The sequence below is a fragment of the Schistocerca serialis genome, chromosome 5 (assembly GCF_023864345.2).
Source record: "Schistocerca serialis cubense isolate TAMUIC-IGC-003099 chromosome 5, iqSchSeri2.2, whole genome shotgun sequence".
Taxonomy (NCBI): Eukaryota; Metazoa; Arthropoda; class Insecta; order Orthoptera; family Acrididae; genus Schistocerca; species Schistocerca serialis.
In genome coordinates this window covers 355,875,098-355,890,624 of record NC_064642.1, presented here as the reverse complement: position 1 = coordinate 355,890,624, position 15,527 = coordinate 355,875,098, and the positions used below count along the sequence as shown (strand labels likewise).

The 15,527-nt window shown below is 43.9% G+C and overlaps 1 protein-coding gene across 1 annotated transcript in view; it reads left to right on the top strand.

The window, feature by feature from the left end:
* LOC126482345 (kynurenine 3-monooxygenase-like) overlaps positions 1-15,527 on the top strand; it is a 180,724-nt gene that overhangs the window by 110,357 nt on the left and 54,840 nt on the right. The window contains exons 5-6 of the mRNA XM_050106426.1: positions 2,703-2,790; positions 4,977-5,148. Coding sequence (XP_049962383.1) covers positions 2,703-2,790; positions 4,977-5,148 — 260 coding nt within the window. The remainder of the gene's footprint in view (positions 1-2,702; positions 2,791-4,976; positions 5,149-15,527) is intronic.

Here is a 15,527-nt window from a genome sequence, read left to right as displayed (position 1 = left end):
ACCATTTTACATTGTCGAACGCTTTTTTCGGGTCGACAAATCCTATGAACGTGTCTTGATTTTTCTTTAGTCTTGCTTCCATTATTACCCGCAACGTCAGATTTGTCTCTCTCGTACCTTTACCTTTCCTAAAGCCAAACTGATCGTCATCTAGCGCATCCCCAATTTTCTTTTTCATTCTTCTGTACATTATTCTTGCAAGAACTTGGTTGCATGAGCTGATTGCACGGTAATTCTCGCACTTGTCAGCTCTTGCCGTCTTCGGAATTGTGCGGATGATACTTTTCCGAAAGTCAGATGGTATGTCGCCAGACTCATACATTCTACACATAAACGTGAATAGTCGTTTTGTTGCCACTTCCCCAATGTTTTTAGAAATTCTGCTGGAATGTTATCTATCCCTTCTGCCTTATTTGATTTTAAGTCCTTCAAAGCTCTTTTAAATTCTGATTCTAATACTGGATCCCCTACCTCTTCTAAATCGACTCCCGTTTCTTCTATCACATCAGACAAATCTTCCCCCTCATAGAGACTTTCAATGTATTCTTTCCCCCTATCCGGTCTCTCCTCTGCATATAACAGTGGAATTCCCGTTTCACTCTTAATGTCATCACCCTTGCTTTTAATGTCACCAAAGTTTCTTTTGACTTTCCTGTATGCTGAGTCTGTCCTTCCGACAATCATGTCTCCACATTTTTCCTGCAGCCATTTCGCCTTATCTTCCCTGCACCTCCTATTTATTTCATTCCTCAGCGGCCTGTATTTATGTATGTCTGAGTTTCCCGGAACATTTTTGTACTTCTTCCTTTCATCGATCAGTGGAAGTATTTCTTCTGTTACCCATGATTTCTTTGCAGTTATCTTCTTTGTATCTATGTTTTCCTTCCTTGATGGCCCTTTTTAGAGATGTCCATTCCTCTTCAACTGTACTGACTACTGAGCTATTCCTTATTGTTGTATCTATAGCCTTAGAGAACTTCAACCGTATCTCGTCATACCTTAGTACTTCCGTATCCCACTTCTTTGCATATTGAGTCTTCCTGACTAATGTCTTAAACTTCAGCTCACTCTACATCACTACTATATTGTGATCTGAGTCTATATCTGCTCCTGGGTGCGCCTTATAGTCCAGTATCTGATTTCGGAATCACTGTCTGACCATGATGTAATCTAACTGAAATCTTTCCGTATTACCTGGCCTTTTCCAAGTGTACCTCCTCCTCTTGTGATTCTTGAAGAGCGTATTCTGTAATACTAGCTGAAGCTTGTTCAGAACTCAATTAGTCTTTCTCCTCTCTCATTCCTTGTCCCAAGCCCATATTCTGCTGTAACCTTTTCTTCTACTCCTTCCCCTACAACTGCATTACAGTCCCCCATGACTATTAGATTTTCATCCACCTTTACATACTGTATTACCCTTTCAATATCCTCATACACTTCGTCTGAACAATCGTTGTCGGTGTTGGTTTGCTGTCGATCCTGATAAGAACAACCATGTCACTGAACTGTTCACAGTAACACAGTCTCTGCCCTGCCTCCCTATTCATAACAAATCCTACTCCCGTTATACCATTTTCTGCTGCTGTTGATATTATCCTATACTCATAAGACCAGAAATCCTTGTCTTCCTCCCATTTCACTTCGCTGACCCCTACTATATTTAGATTGAGCCTTTGAATTTCCCTTTTCAGATTTTCTGGTTTCCCTACCATGTTCAAGCTTCTGACATTCCACGTCCCGACTCCTAGAACGTTATCCTTTCGTTGATTTTCTCATGGTAACCTCCCCCTTGGCAGTCCTCCCGGAGATCCGAATGGGGGACTATTGCGGAATCTTTTGCCAATGGAGAGATCATCATGACACTTCTTCAGTTACAAGCCACATGTCCTGTGGATACACGTTACTTGTCTTTAATGCATCTTCGTGTCGTTGATCATTGCTGATTCTTCCGCCTTTAGGGGCAATTTCCCACCCCTAGGACAAGAGAGTGCCCTGAACCTCTGTCCACTCTTCCGCCCTCTTTGACAAGGCCGTTAACAGACAGAGGGTGACTTCTTATGCCGGAAGTCTTCGGCCGCCAGTGCTGATTATTAATCAAAATTTAAGCAGCGGCGGGATTCGAACCCGGGACCGAAGACGTTTTGGTTATGAATCAAAGACGCTACCCCTTTTCTTTAAAAAAAAAATCTCATTTTGTTCGATAGTGTTCGTTGGATTTGTTCAATGCGGATGTCCCATGACACCCGTTCAAGTTCATCGATGGTCCATCCACTCAGTTTTTTTATTGCAGAGGGCAGGCGCCTCTATTGGTCGAGTAGCTATACCTCCGAGTATAACACAATAGTGATGAAGAGGTGCAAGCAGAGGTGAGATTGTCCATCCGTCAACAAAGCCAAACGTTCTACAGTCACGTATGAACGCACTGGTCTCTCGTTGGAAGAAATACGTTCGCGGCCAGGATGACTATGTTGAGAAATAAATGTGTAGACATGGAGACTAAAGTTGTAGAATGTTAATAACGTTTCTTTTATTTAAAAAAACTTTAAGAATTTCCATATAAAAATTCAGAAGCATTACTTTCCAGCATGGCCTTGTATTTATTGAAAATAATTAAAAAGTAAACTATATCTCATGTGTTTTCTGTTGTACCTGTGCAAAGCCTGTTGAAAAATATTAACTGCTTTAACTTCGATTGTTTTCAGCCACTGAGAAGTATCCCAATGTGAGGCTGCACTTCAGGCATAAACTCGTTGCAATCAACTTCAAGGAAAACCAGATGACATTTCAAGTGTAAGTAAATTGTTATAAAAATGTCTGTAGGTAATAGATTCTTTAGTTCTAATAAAACATCATATGTATTTTAACGTATCATGATTATTTATGATAAGCAACATAGAAAACTAAGCATGTGATGAAACTCTTGAAATAAAACTTATCGTCATTGCTGGTACAGGCTGTGGTGAATCCATCTTACATCCAGTTTCGTAAAACGCTACAATAAAAAGTATAAATCTCACTTCAGTGACACGACTATACATTTGTTATCTAGTTATAAGTAAACATTTCGAGAGCAGTGTGAAGCTGATGAGATTGCAAGAAAGTAAAAGACTATATCTTTTTCCTCTTTTGTTCACGCTGGCGCCGAAGTAGTTACCTAACATCATTAGTAAGTGAAGCAAGTATCAACTTCGGCTAGCCATTAGTTAGGCATTAGTTCGTTACATTAGCAAGCAGAGCAGTGTGCACAAACGTGTAGCCCAAAAACTGGCTAACTCGTTAACAGATCGACGTCGACCAGTTTCAATTTCTTATCTGTTGTTTCATTCATCGTTGACATTCCTGCCCACTGTGTTCTCTAGATCTGAAACTGTCATTCACAATCAGACACTGGCGGACATTCCGTTCATTTTACACGTAACACTTATTGTTAGAAGCCAACAGATATTGGCCACTACAGAGCAGCTGTTTACTCAGATGTTAAGAAGATGCAGAAAGAGTACGAGGTGACGTTGAGTAAGGAATGAAGCACATTGGCCCATGCAGACATACAAAAAAGAGCAAGAGGAAGGCATTCCGTGAGCGATGTTTCTTTAAATATTTTTCCACCAAGCACGCTTGTGTCAACAGTCAGTGAGACACAGGCTGCACGATTGTTAGTACGCCCCCTCCCCATATATCTATTTCGCTCCTAGATAAAATAAGACTGACTGTACCATCCTGTGCATGTACAAGGCTCTCTAATTTCACCGTAGTCCCCGTAGCGTGAGTTGCATGTAGAGGGGGTAATACTTTGCAATGATCACCTGAGAAGATATGATCTGGAAATCTTAGAAGGAGGTTTTCAAAATTGCATATCGTCTTTTCCGAAGTTTCCTTATCGGTATCAGTTGTTGTTCTAATAAAACAAGTATGTTATAAACTGTATTGCTATTTTTCTAAACTTTTCTATGCCTTCGGTCATTCTGAAGCAGTGATCAAGGCAGTGAACTCGCATACTCTTTGTTATCCTGATTCAGTTTTTTCCGTGGTTGCTCTAAATAACTTCATCAAATGCTGGGATGGGCCGTTCAGCAATTCCACACTGACTTACTCCCTCATCTGCTACAATTTTTGTTTCTTTTTTCATGACATTGGTATGAAATGATCGTTGAATTCTTAACCTCCCCGCCCTCTTCCTCCCTCCCTCCTTCCCTCTCTCTCTCTCTCTCTCTCTCTCTCTCTCTCTCTCTCTCTCTCTCCCTCTCCCCCTCCCTCCCTCTCTCCCCCTCTACCCTCTCTCTCCTGCTATTTTATTTAAGTCATCCACAGCAAAACGTGAACCTCGATGGCTTGGTGGCAAAGCAAAATCCACAGGATTTCTGTGCTCACCACTTCTTTCACATCTGGCAATCCTTACTAAGATGAAAAATGCTGAGATTGGCCGTAATAAACTGTTAACTGGGTTAGCCAGTTCGTGAGTCGAAGAAAGGCAACGGTATATCCCCTACGATAGGACCATGCCAGCAAAGCACTATGGTGTTCAAACCAACCTCCGGATTGACGACAGCTTTGCCTTTACCACGGTAAAACACACAGACGTGCATATGAGGAGAGATACATACACTTTGTGAAGAAATTGTGCCACTATAGGCAAAAGAAGGAAATATTTCCATCTAAGCAAATGAATAAGGTAAAGTTCCACGATCTGGCCTAGGGGGACCAATCGAGTCTGACCGGCCACCCTGTCATCCTCTGCCAACGGTGTCATAGGGTGCGGTATGGAGATGCGCGTGTTCAGCACACCGCTCTTCCGGTCGTCGTCGTGTCTCTCGACCTTGGAACCGCTACTAATCGGCCAAGTAGCTCAACAGTTGGCGTCACAGGGTTAAGTGCATCTCGACCCAGTTCTCCGACCAAGGAAAAGTCCCTGGCAAAGCAAATGAATAGCCCTGCGGGATTCCGCAGCCAACACCACCATACGCCCCTTTCTTTTGCAGTGGCGAGGAGAACTCGCAGGTGCAGAGGTCCGCGTCGCTGGTGGTGGGCGCGGACGGCGCCTTCTCCGCGGTGCGCCGCCAGATGATGAAGGCGCCGCTGTTCCAGTACAGCCAGCGCTACATAGAGCACGGCTACCTCGAGCTCTGCATACCGCCCACCGCCGACGGAAAGGTGAGCATGCTAACATACAGCCGCCGCAATACAACAGGCTAGACGGTTATTCAGTTTATTATAAAACTGCCTGCTAGCTCTCGCTTCTTAAAAATTAATTTCATACTGCGCTAGTTAAACGCTCTGGTCGTTGCTTCCACAGAGAATCCACGGTATTGATTTGATTTCATTTGATTTTGGCAGGGAAGCTAAAACAGCTTTGGTCAAACCCACCACAGCCCACAACGAAACCGAGTTTATTGCGCGGTATCGCTCCTCGTATATCTAGTAAAGCCAACCAATGCCCTTAAATAGTGCAAGGAGTCCCTTTACCAATTCTTTGTTAGACACAATTTCTTCAGGTCTAGTTGCCCTCAAAAGTCTGTGTCTCTTGTTCTCCAATGCCGTACATTCGATGATTAGGTCTGATGCAGTTCCTTCACCCTCATCGCAGATCCTACATTCAGGGTCTTCTTCAGTTATACCCATTGTTTGCAGGGGTTTTTGAAATTCCTATGGCCGGTCATCAGTAGTGTGTGATTCTGGATATCCCAATAAGGTCCATTTTTTGCCAATTTTGAGTCTGCCTTCATCTTGACCCAAAGGTGTAGTGGAGGCATGTCCACCATGGCTTCAAAAAAAAAAAGTTCAAATGTGTGTGAAATCTTATGGGACTTAACTGCCAAGGTCATCAGTCCCTAAGCTTACACACTATTTAACTTAAATTATCCTAAAGACTAACAGACACACCCATGCCCGACGGAGGACTCGAACCTCCGCCGGGACCAGCCACGCAGCCCATGACTGCAGCGCCCTAGACCGCTCGGCTAATCCCGCGCGGCACCATGGCTTCCATCCCAGCGGTTGGTGTGTTGCTAATTCCGCCTGTTATGGCTAAGCAGGGCAGTCTCTGCACCTTAGCAAGCTCCTTAGCTGCAACCTACTGTTCTACCTTCTTCCACCACACTATGGCCCTGTAGGAGGTCCTAGGTCTAACCACCGTAGTGTATATCCAGTGCATACCTCTGGGGCTTAGACCCCAGTTTTTGCCACAAGCCCTTCTGCTACTCACTAGAGTGCCTCTCGCCTTGGAGCAGATGCTCTTAATGCGAGGAGTCCATTGTAGTTTCTCATCTAAGGTTACACCTAGATATATCATTATCCCCTCCACAGGCAGAGTTTCATTGAAAAGCTTTAGATTCCAACTTGAGTGTTGGATATGCTTCTTCGTGAATGGTACCACAACAGTCTTCTTAGGATTAACCCTTAGATCCTGTTTAATGCACCAGTCTTGCACAATGTACAGCGCTCCTTGTGCCATATTCCTATTTGTGTCAGTAAATTTGCCAAGTTTTACTACGACGAGGTCATTTGTGTATCCATGTCAAAAGCGTTGTCTGGAATTTAGTTCCTCAGTGAGTTTGTTCACCACTAGATTTCACAATAATGGGGACAAAACTCCTCCTTATGGACAACCTATAGTGGTGTTAATTACCATCTTTTCATTCATAATGGTGACCTCTACCTTCCTTCCATTAAGTATGGCCCTACTCCACTTACATATAGTGGTTGGTTGTTTCGGGGAAGGAGACCAGACAGCGAGGTCATCGGTCTCATCGGATTAGGGAAGCACGGGGAAGGAAGTCGGCCGTGCCCTTTGAAAGGAACCATCCCGGCATTTGCCTGGAGCGATTTAGGGAAATCACGGAAAACCTAAATCAGGATGGCCGGACGCGGGATTGAACCGTCGTCCTCCCGAATGCGAGTCCAGTGTCTAACCACTGCGCCACCTCGCTCGGTACATATAGTGGTCCCTAGGTCATTCACCTCTGCTACCCTAACCATGAAATCGAAGGTTGTGTTACTAAAAGCCCCCTCGATGTCCAGTAAGATGCAGAGGGCTATTCCCTGAAAGTGAAATGCTTTCTCCACCTTCCCAATGAGTTGATGGAGAGCTGTCTCACATGACTTACCTGGTTGATATGCATGTTGGTTTGAATGTAGAGGAGCCCTAGTTAGCCTCCTCTCCCCAACATATATGGTACATTAACCAGTTTTCCTAATGTTTTAAGAATGAAGGAGAACAGACTGATTGGTCTCATATTCTTGATCTTGGTACGATCAATTCTCCCTGGCTTTGGAATAAAGACAACCTTCGCTGCCCTCCAGGCGTTGGTAATGATTCCTGCTGCAAAGCTAACCCTGAATAACCTGCACAGGACACTTATAAGATTCTCTCCTGTTTGTTGCAGAGACTGGAAAGATTCCATCTGGGCCAGATGACATGAACGGTTGGAGTGTTCCCACTGCCCATTGGATTTTACTGAAGTCGACACATTCCTTGGCTGATTTCCAGTCCTTTCTTCAAGTGACTAATAACAATTTTCTCTCAGGGATCGCATTCTGGTCTATGTTATCTGCCAGAGCATATTGAGGAAAGTGAGTTTTGAGGAGAAACTCCAGCCTCTCATGTGCTGTCTCTGTATATTCCCAATCCTCCTTCCTTGGCGTGCCTCCTGGATTAGTTGGTACTCTAGTGAGGATTTTGTGAAGTCTGGCTTGAGCACCCGTGCTCACTACTTCCTCACAGAATGCCTTCCAGGATGCCTCCTTTGCTTGTTTAACTGCAAGATTGTAGTTGACAAGGGCCTCATGATATTTTGCCCGTTGTCCTCTACATCTATCAAGGTTAAACAGTCTTTGTACCTGTCTTCTTTGCGTTTCCAAGTTATTGTTCCATCAAGGCACACTCCTATTTGGGCACTTCTTGGTGATTGAACAGTGTGGGGTCACTATGGCAGAGGCTACAGCCTCTGCTACTTCCTCAAACGCTACTGGATTCCTTATTGAGGTTTTAATTTCCGATAAGCTTAAGTCAAGGTGCCTCCTATATGTCTCCCAGTCTGTTTTCCTGGGATTGCTATAGGCCATGGTCTCTCTGATTTCCATTTCAACCTTGAATTTAATGTACATGTGGTCCAATGAGGATGGCTTTAACGCCACATGCCATTGTTTGACATAGCTGCCCATCATCATGGCACCAAAGGTTTTGTCAATTGCTTCCTCCCTTCTGCTGTTTCTGAATATAGGCTCATCACTCCTATTCAGGACCTCCCAAGTTGTTAGACAAGAGAAATTCAAGAAGGTACTCACCTCTATTGTTGGTGTCCTTGCTGCCCCACACTAGGTTGTGGGCATTTACATCACATCCAACCAACAGTTGGTCACCTTGCCGATGGCAAGCTTCCATCAGTCTCCTCACCTCCAAAGGAGGAGGAGAGCTGTCTTTGTAATGAAGATATGCTGAGGCCAAAGCAATTTCACTCATGATACCCTCCTCATGTTGCTGCATCCTGATGGTCACCAGGTCCAGGAAACAGAAATCCAACAGTGGCATGAAAGAAATTCCATTTCTCAAATAAATGCATGTTCTGGAGATTCTAGCAGAAATCGGCTTACCTCCAGTGCCACCAAGGCCTGGAAATACAGAAATTTGTGGTAAGGTCTTATGGGACCAAACTGCTGAGGTCATCGGTCCCTAAGCCTACACACTACTTAATCTAACTTAAACTAACTTATGCTAAGGACGACAACACACACCCATGCCTAAGGGAGGACTTGAACCTCCGAGGTCCAATACACCCCCTTTATGTTAGTAGCATTCTTGTATCAGGGCCACGTCCACTTCCTGCCCCTCCCCCCCCCCCCCCAGGCTCAGGGCAGTGGTGGCCCCTTGCTGCCATCATTGCCTTTGAGGTCATTGATTACCCTGACGGCAGCCTGCGAGAACTCAATAAACAATTTCAGGCCTTGCTCTCACATCGCCTTCAGGGTTTTCTCTCCAACCTCCACCGCCAGCACCTCAAATCTCCATCTTGCTGCCATCATTGCCTTTGAGGTCATTGATTACCCTGACGGCAGCCTGTGAGAACTCAAAAAACAATTTCAGGCCTTGCTCTCACATCGCCTTCAGGGTTTTCTCTCCAACCTCCACCGCCAGCACCTCAAGTCTCCATCTTGCTGCCATCATTGCCTTTGAGGTCATTGATTACCCTGACGGCGGCCTGTGAGAACTCTAAAAAACAATTTCAGGTCTTGCTCTCACATCGCCTTCAGGGACTTCTCTCCAACCTCCAGCACCAGGGTTTGTCCTTCCGGTACAGCCTTCTGGTTGGTTGCTCTCCAATCCTCAGTCGGGACTTTTGCGTTATGGACCCCTATTTTCTCGAAAAGAGTCTTTGGAGACAAATCTTTAAGGATCTTTGGTACCCATATTGATACCTTTGCGGTCTTAAGAAGCTCAGCTGCCGTCTTGACCAGCAGCTTCGCATCCTCCCACAGGTATAGCATTGGCACCTTGTCCTTGAGCCATTCCACAATACGCACCACCTCACAGACAGAAATGAGGGCACTGCATGCTAGATAGACCCTCCAGATATTAGGTCCTGTACCAGTGTCCCAAACCCCTCCAATCTTTTCAAAGAGGGCCGTCTGTACGAATTCCTCCTGCTGTGAGGTGATGCCTACCAGTGGATAGCCTTCTTGGATAGCTGTCATCCTAAAAACTGAGACTGCAGTGCTATAGGTCTGTTCCCCTATTTCTTGCCTCGGCTTTTTTGGGCTCGCTTATCCTGAGAGAAGGGAGTCTTAGATTCCTCCCTTATCCTCTTGTTACCTGTCTTTAACATTGTGGGGGTCTGTGTATCCCCTTCAACCTGAGGCAGTTTTATCTTGGGGGCCTTGGACTCCAGCCCTTATAATTTCCTCCATTTGTGTTTGGGAAGCCATTTTTTTCCTTCCTTTTGTTTCTGTTCCCTGAGAAGTTTCCTCCTCTGGGCCCCAGACAAGGCTTTAATCTTGATCTGCTCCAACTTCTCAGTTACAGTTCCCACTTCTTGCTCAGGTCTAGACCCTGATTTAGTAGTGGTAGTGCATTCCATCAGTCCTGACCCCGATGTTTGGGTGTCTGAGGTCTCAGTTTGCCCTCAGTTTGTTTTAAATTATTTTCGTCAGTCGTGTCTATCTTGCTCGCTCGAGATTTGGGGATCTACACGGTCCACACCAAGGAAACCACGCTCGGTGCAAGGCTACTTACTCAGGGAGGTCGCCCAGTAGCCCTGAGGCTCTGTTTGTGACACATCTTCTCATGAGCCACGCACCCCTCGGCACGGATCGCATCACACCTTGGGTTGAGGAAAGGAACTGCGTAAGTACCAGGGGTGGATAAGGAAGACAGGACGTTGCGTTGTGGGACACTCTTAGTCTGATCTATCAGCTAAGGCCTTTCCGGCAGTAGGTCCTCTATCTTCGGCATAGCTCTTAACTTCACACAGATACGGAAGCCTCTCCACTCGCATGGACAGTGCTTCGCCGAGGCGAAGTTCCCTGGAGAGGATCCGTGGTATGGTAGACGAGTATCCAGATTATTATAAAATTGTCTTCTAATAGTTCAGTTTCGTACTGTAGTATTTACTTCAGACTTGCGCCTATTCAGCAGGTACATGTAGAGAGAGGAAATGATTATTGAAGGCCAGTAACAAAAATCGAAACTTTTTGTAGACCGCTGTTCCTGCAAAACTATGTGTTCTTCAATGTTGGTAAAGCGTTGCAGAAGAGATATATTGAGGTCTAACCTTTCGCTCGTGCCCAGTTGTGAGGTGCTTGTCAGTTAACCACAATTTAAAAAGTAAGTAGCGACCTAATAACTCACTCACAACAGGGGGATAGGAGCAGTGGAAGGAGTCGCGAACACCGGTTGCGGAAGTTAAAATCCAGCAGCTGAAACCACGTTTCCAGAATCGATACTGGAGTGTTTACATGACCAGTCAGAAATTATCTAGCGAAATCGGGTTACGGAAAACCGGATTTTGGTGTTCACGTAAAAGTAGCATCTGAGAGTAGGAAACACGCTTACATCAGCCTTAAGATTTTCAGAACACCTTCTCCGTTGCAGGTGTTAATAACTGAAAAAGGTGCAATGTCTCTCGAAAATATTTATGACCCCATGATTACAGGCGCTAGTGAGTGAGTTTTTCTGGCCAACTTCTTTTAGAAACAGATCGTACAAGGAAATAGTTACCCCGTAACTTGCAGTCACGAGTGAAAACGTCCATACTGTGGAAAGGTTTTGTGTGTCAGAAATCACATAGCATTGTTAGCGGGGAAACCCCACCTGGGATGTTCGGCAGCCAGGTAAAAGTCTTTTTTTATTTGACACCACTTCAGAGACTTGCGCATCGGTGATGGTAAAATGGTGATGGGAACAACGCTCATGCACCTAGTGCCGCGCATAGACAATCCTCGATCCCACTAGGAATTGAATCCAGAGCCTTGTGATCAAGAATCAACAGAGCTAACCACAAACTACAAACTGCTGTATGTCAGAGTGGAACCAGGAATCTCTGAAATACAGCTGAACATGATAAAGCGAGAACAGATATTTTTGTGTATGCAGCTGACTCAGTTACCTGGTAATCAAGCAGTAAATGTCAACATATAACCAGGGATAGAGCTATGCAAAAACAGTGATCTGAACATAATATCGATTTTGTTTCCAGCCTCAACTGTTTCACTAGCCTAAAGTAACAATTTTCTGTGTTTAACTGTTTTATTTTTCCTTTGTCATTTCATTCCCCTCGTCCCATATGGGGGGGGGGGGGGGGTGATTGGGGTGGAGGGGGGGAGGAGGTCTGTCACCTGATATAAGTCGCCGCTCTTAAGCCACATGAGAGTAAAAAGTTTAAAACATATTATAAAATTCGACACGGCGTGTGACAAACTGAATGTTTGTATTCAACTGCATAATCAAAAATATAAAACGCGGATTTGTTGATTAAGTAAAAGATTGACACAGATGAATGTTTCACAGAAGATAAAAGACAGAGGGCCAATTGCTTAAATTAAAAAAGTAAAATGTCTGTTTGTCGACTGATTAAGATAGAGACATAGTTGAGTGAAGTGATGAGTGGACCTAGACTGCCAGGAAGAGGGCCATGGTGGGAATGTAACTGTTCGGGTAGTGCGTAAGAGAGTTTTGTGTGGAGGAGAAATTCAGAAGAGTGAAGAGGGATGCCATTCCGGACGAAGCCTTGGGTGAAGAGGAGTGGAGAGGAAGGAAGCCATGAATGGGGCATGTGGGGTGGGTTTTGTTTAATACTGACAGGACGCGTCTATATCAGAGCAGATTTCATGATCGTGTAAGGGAAGGCGATTAAAGTTTCGTTGGAAGAGGATGTGGAGAGTGTGGAGATGTAGCGTTGGGCGAATAATGTTGTGGTAGAGGCGGGTCAGAGTACCAGGAGCGGTGAACAGGGGGAAACTAGGGGGTGGATAGTGTCAAGTTTACAGGTAAAGTAGACTATTCGGATGTGTTCAAGGTGGAAGAGGAGGGAGAGGAATTTTATAAGTTGGTAGAGGATTCGGGTGAGGGAATCTGTTCAACTGTATGTAATGACGAACGAAAACTCGAAACTAATAATACAACATTAACCTGAATGTCACGATACGGTTATCGATAGAAATAAAGCAACATTAATGTTATATATTACACAAAATTTCCCTGAAGACTAAAAACGTGTACCGGGCACAGATTCGATCGGTATGTTTGTATTTCGCCGGCAATGCTCTACCAACTGGCCCAACGGCATTCAGCTTATGGTAGCGGACTCTATGTGCAGTACAGATCCAGATCACAAATTTGAAACCGTCAAAAAGTTTCACTGCAAGGCACTGTTCATACGGTTTTATTCTGAAAAGTAATAGTTTTCTCTGCTGTTTAATAGTAGTGCTACTATAATGATCTCAAACGATAGTAAAACCATGAATGAACGTAGCGGCTTGGTTCGGTTACAGATAACCTAATAACCAAACTGGAAAAACCTTATAACCAAACAAAAAAAACAGCCCTAATGATTTACAATTTGGTTTTATAAAGCGTTACAGTGATCCCAGAGCATTAACACTAACCGCTGATTCATTTTTATCTGTAAGTTTGCAGTTGCTTCTTGCTATGAGTGTCATGCTTTTCACAGAGGTTTGCAAAATGGTTCAAATGGCTCTGAGCACTATGCGACTTAACTTCTGAGGTCATCAGTCGCCTAGACTTAGAACTACTTAAACCTAAGTAACCTAAGGACATCACATACATCCATGCCCGAGGCAGGATTCGAACCTGCGACCGTAGCGGTCGCGCGGTTCCAGACTGTAGCGTCTAGAACCGCTCGGCCACCCTGGCCGGCAGAGGTTTGCAGAGTGGGGATGTAGATGAAGATGAGTATGCTTTGTAGTCTTGGTGACTAGAGCATTCTTCCTTGCAACCACAGTAGTTATGCAAATGTTTTCACAAATTGTGGACAGATGTTACAAAGAATACATTTTAGAAGAAGTCAATGAAAATGTCTGCGAGAGTGCGAAAAACGGATGGTGACAAAAGTAAAGTGCATTTAAACTGAGCAGTCCACACACGGATTCGTAAGCAGTAATAAATAGACATGAGTCCACAGCATACTATGCAAGTAAACCAGCTTCTGTTTCGTATGGAAAAAAATGGAACCATTACCCCACCCAATATTACGGATAAGAGCAACATACTCGTATTTACATTGCAATTCAAGGAGTGCAATATGCACAATAACGTCGCAGTCAGGAACATAATTTTCCACTAACTGACACACGGGTGAAATTGCAATACTGGGTTTTACAAACAATAGGGCCTACACTTAACCTCCAGATTCCTAGGCCCACTCAGATGGAATAAATGAAAAATATTATTATTTAGAACTCATATTTCGCAAAACAAGAATGTAGATTATTGGGCCATGTTTTACCGGATTCGTGGTTCACTGCCAAAAAACTCGGAGTGCTTCACTCAGTCTCTGTTCTGTGTAGTAATAAGAGCTTTGCACTTCTGACGTTTTGGTGTTCTGTGGGTATGGCTCTTCGGTGACATAATTGTTGTTCAGGAAATTAATTCACAATACTTCACTCATTCATTCACAGACATAAACTTCGCGAGTCTGTACGCATACGCTTCAGTTGGATACTTCAGTCGCACAATTCATTTCGAAATGAAATTTTCATTCTGGAGTATAATAACAATTCAACAAAAGATATCCGTGTGTGCAACAAGACAAGAAATTAATATTTCTTATAATTGGTGGAAAATACGCTACGTTGGGAAATTTTTCAATAGATGGGGTAAGACTGCGCGTCAGACGGGAAATCTAACCCTAACATCTATATTTAACGAAGAGAAATCCATTCATCGAACACCTCAGACACGCCTCACAGACACACTCAAACCATTAACCGATCACTGTATACTTTTCATATCCTACGAAGTTCACAGCTGGTCACCCATTGTGTTGTGTGCCAGCATTCCTGGAAGAATGGATGCAGGAGAGAGTTTATCTACACCACAGTACCTCGTTTGTAATTGGGATGAGGATGCAATCCCAGGAATAAAAAGGGCCTACTGAAAAGCTGAAGTTCTGAATAGGTCTGTGCAATATTCCTAGATAACACAAATGGTATGATTTCTGAGTTCGATCCTCTATCCAGCAAACAGTTTAGTCTCACCACAAACATTCAACACACAGAAAGATGTGGTGCGGTCAACAAATCAGCAAATTGGAAACATTCCACTCATATACAAAATTATCGTACTTAACAAGAAATTAGACAACGTAATAGACTGTAGTAGACATATTTAACATTTTAATCTCTTTTGTTTTGTCTCTCTCTCTCTCTCTCTCTCTCTCTCTTGCTCACACACACACACACACACACACACACACACACACACACACACACACATGCACACACACACGCATATATATACTCCCCGAAAATTAGAAAACAGACAGTACAGAAAAAAAGTATGGTTGTCCTGTCGACAGCAAGACAACTGGACACGAAGCATAAGCCTCTATCGGAAAAGATTAGGAAGAAAGTAGGTAGCGTCATTATCAAAGGAACCGTCCCGTTTTGCCTAAAACCTTATATAAACCAAGCAGCCACTTGACTTAGCACCCTTAATGATCCTAACATAGACAAACTCCTCACTTCTGCTCTTAGTTTTGTTTATTTACGACGTAATTCATGGACAAAAGCACTTAGTTGTATCTAATTTATGACTCATACCATATTATAATGGCTACCACAATTTTAATCTTAGTTACCATAATTTATCATTAAAAATGGCCGCCTCCTCTCCCACACTACTTTAGTGCGATGCTTTTGGTGGAATTAGACCCCACTCCACACTCCATGGTTCGATAGACGTGAGATGGACTTAACATTCATGCTCTCTATGCTAGTTAGTCAACAGTAACGGCAGCAACAAATTCAGGTGACGTTTGGAACTCAATTTTTGAAGTTTGCACCAGAGTATTGTGCCCTAT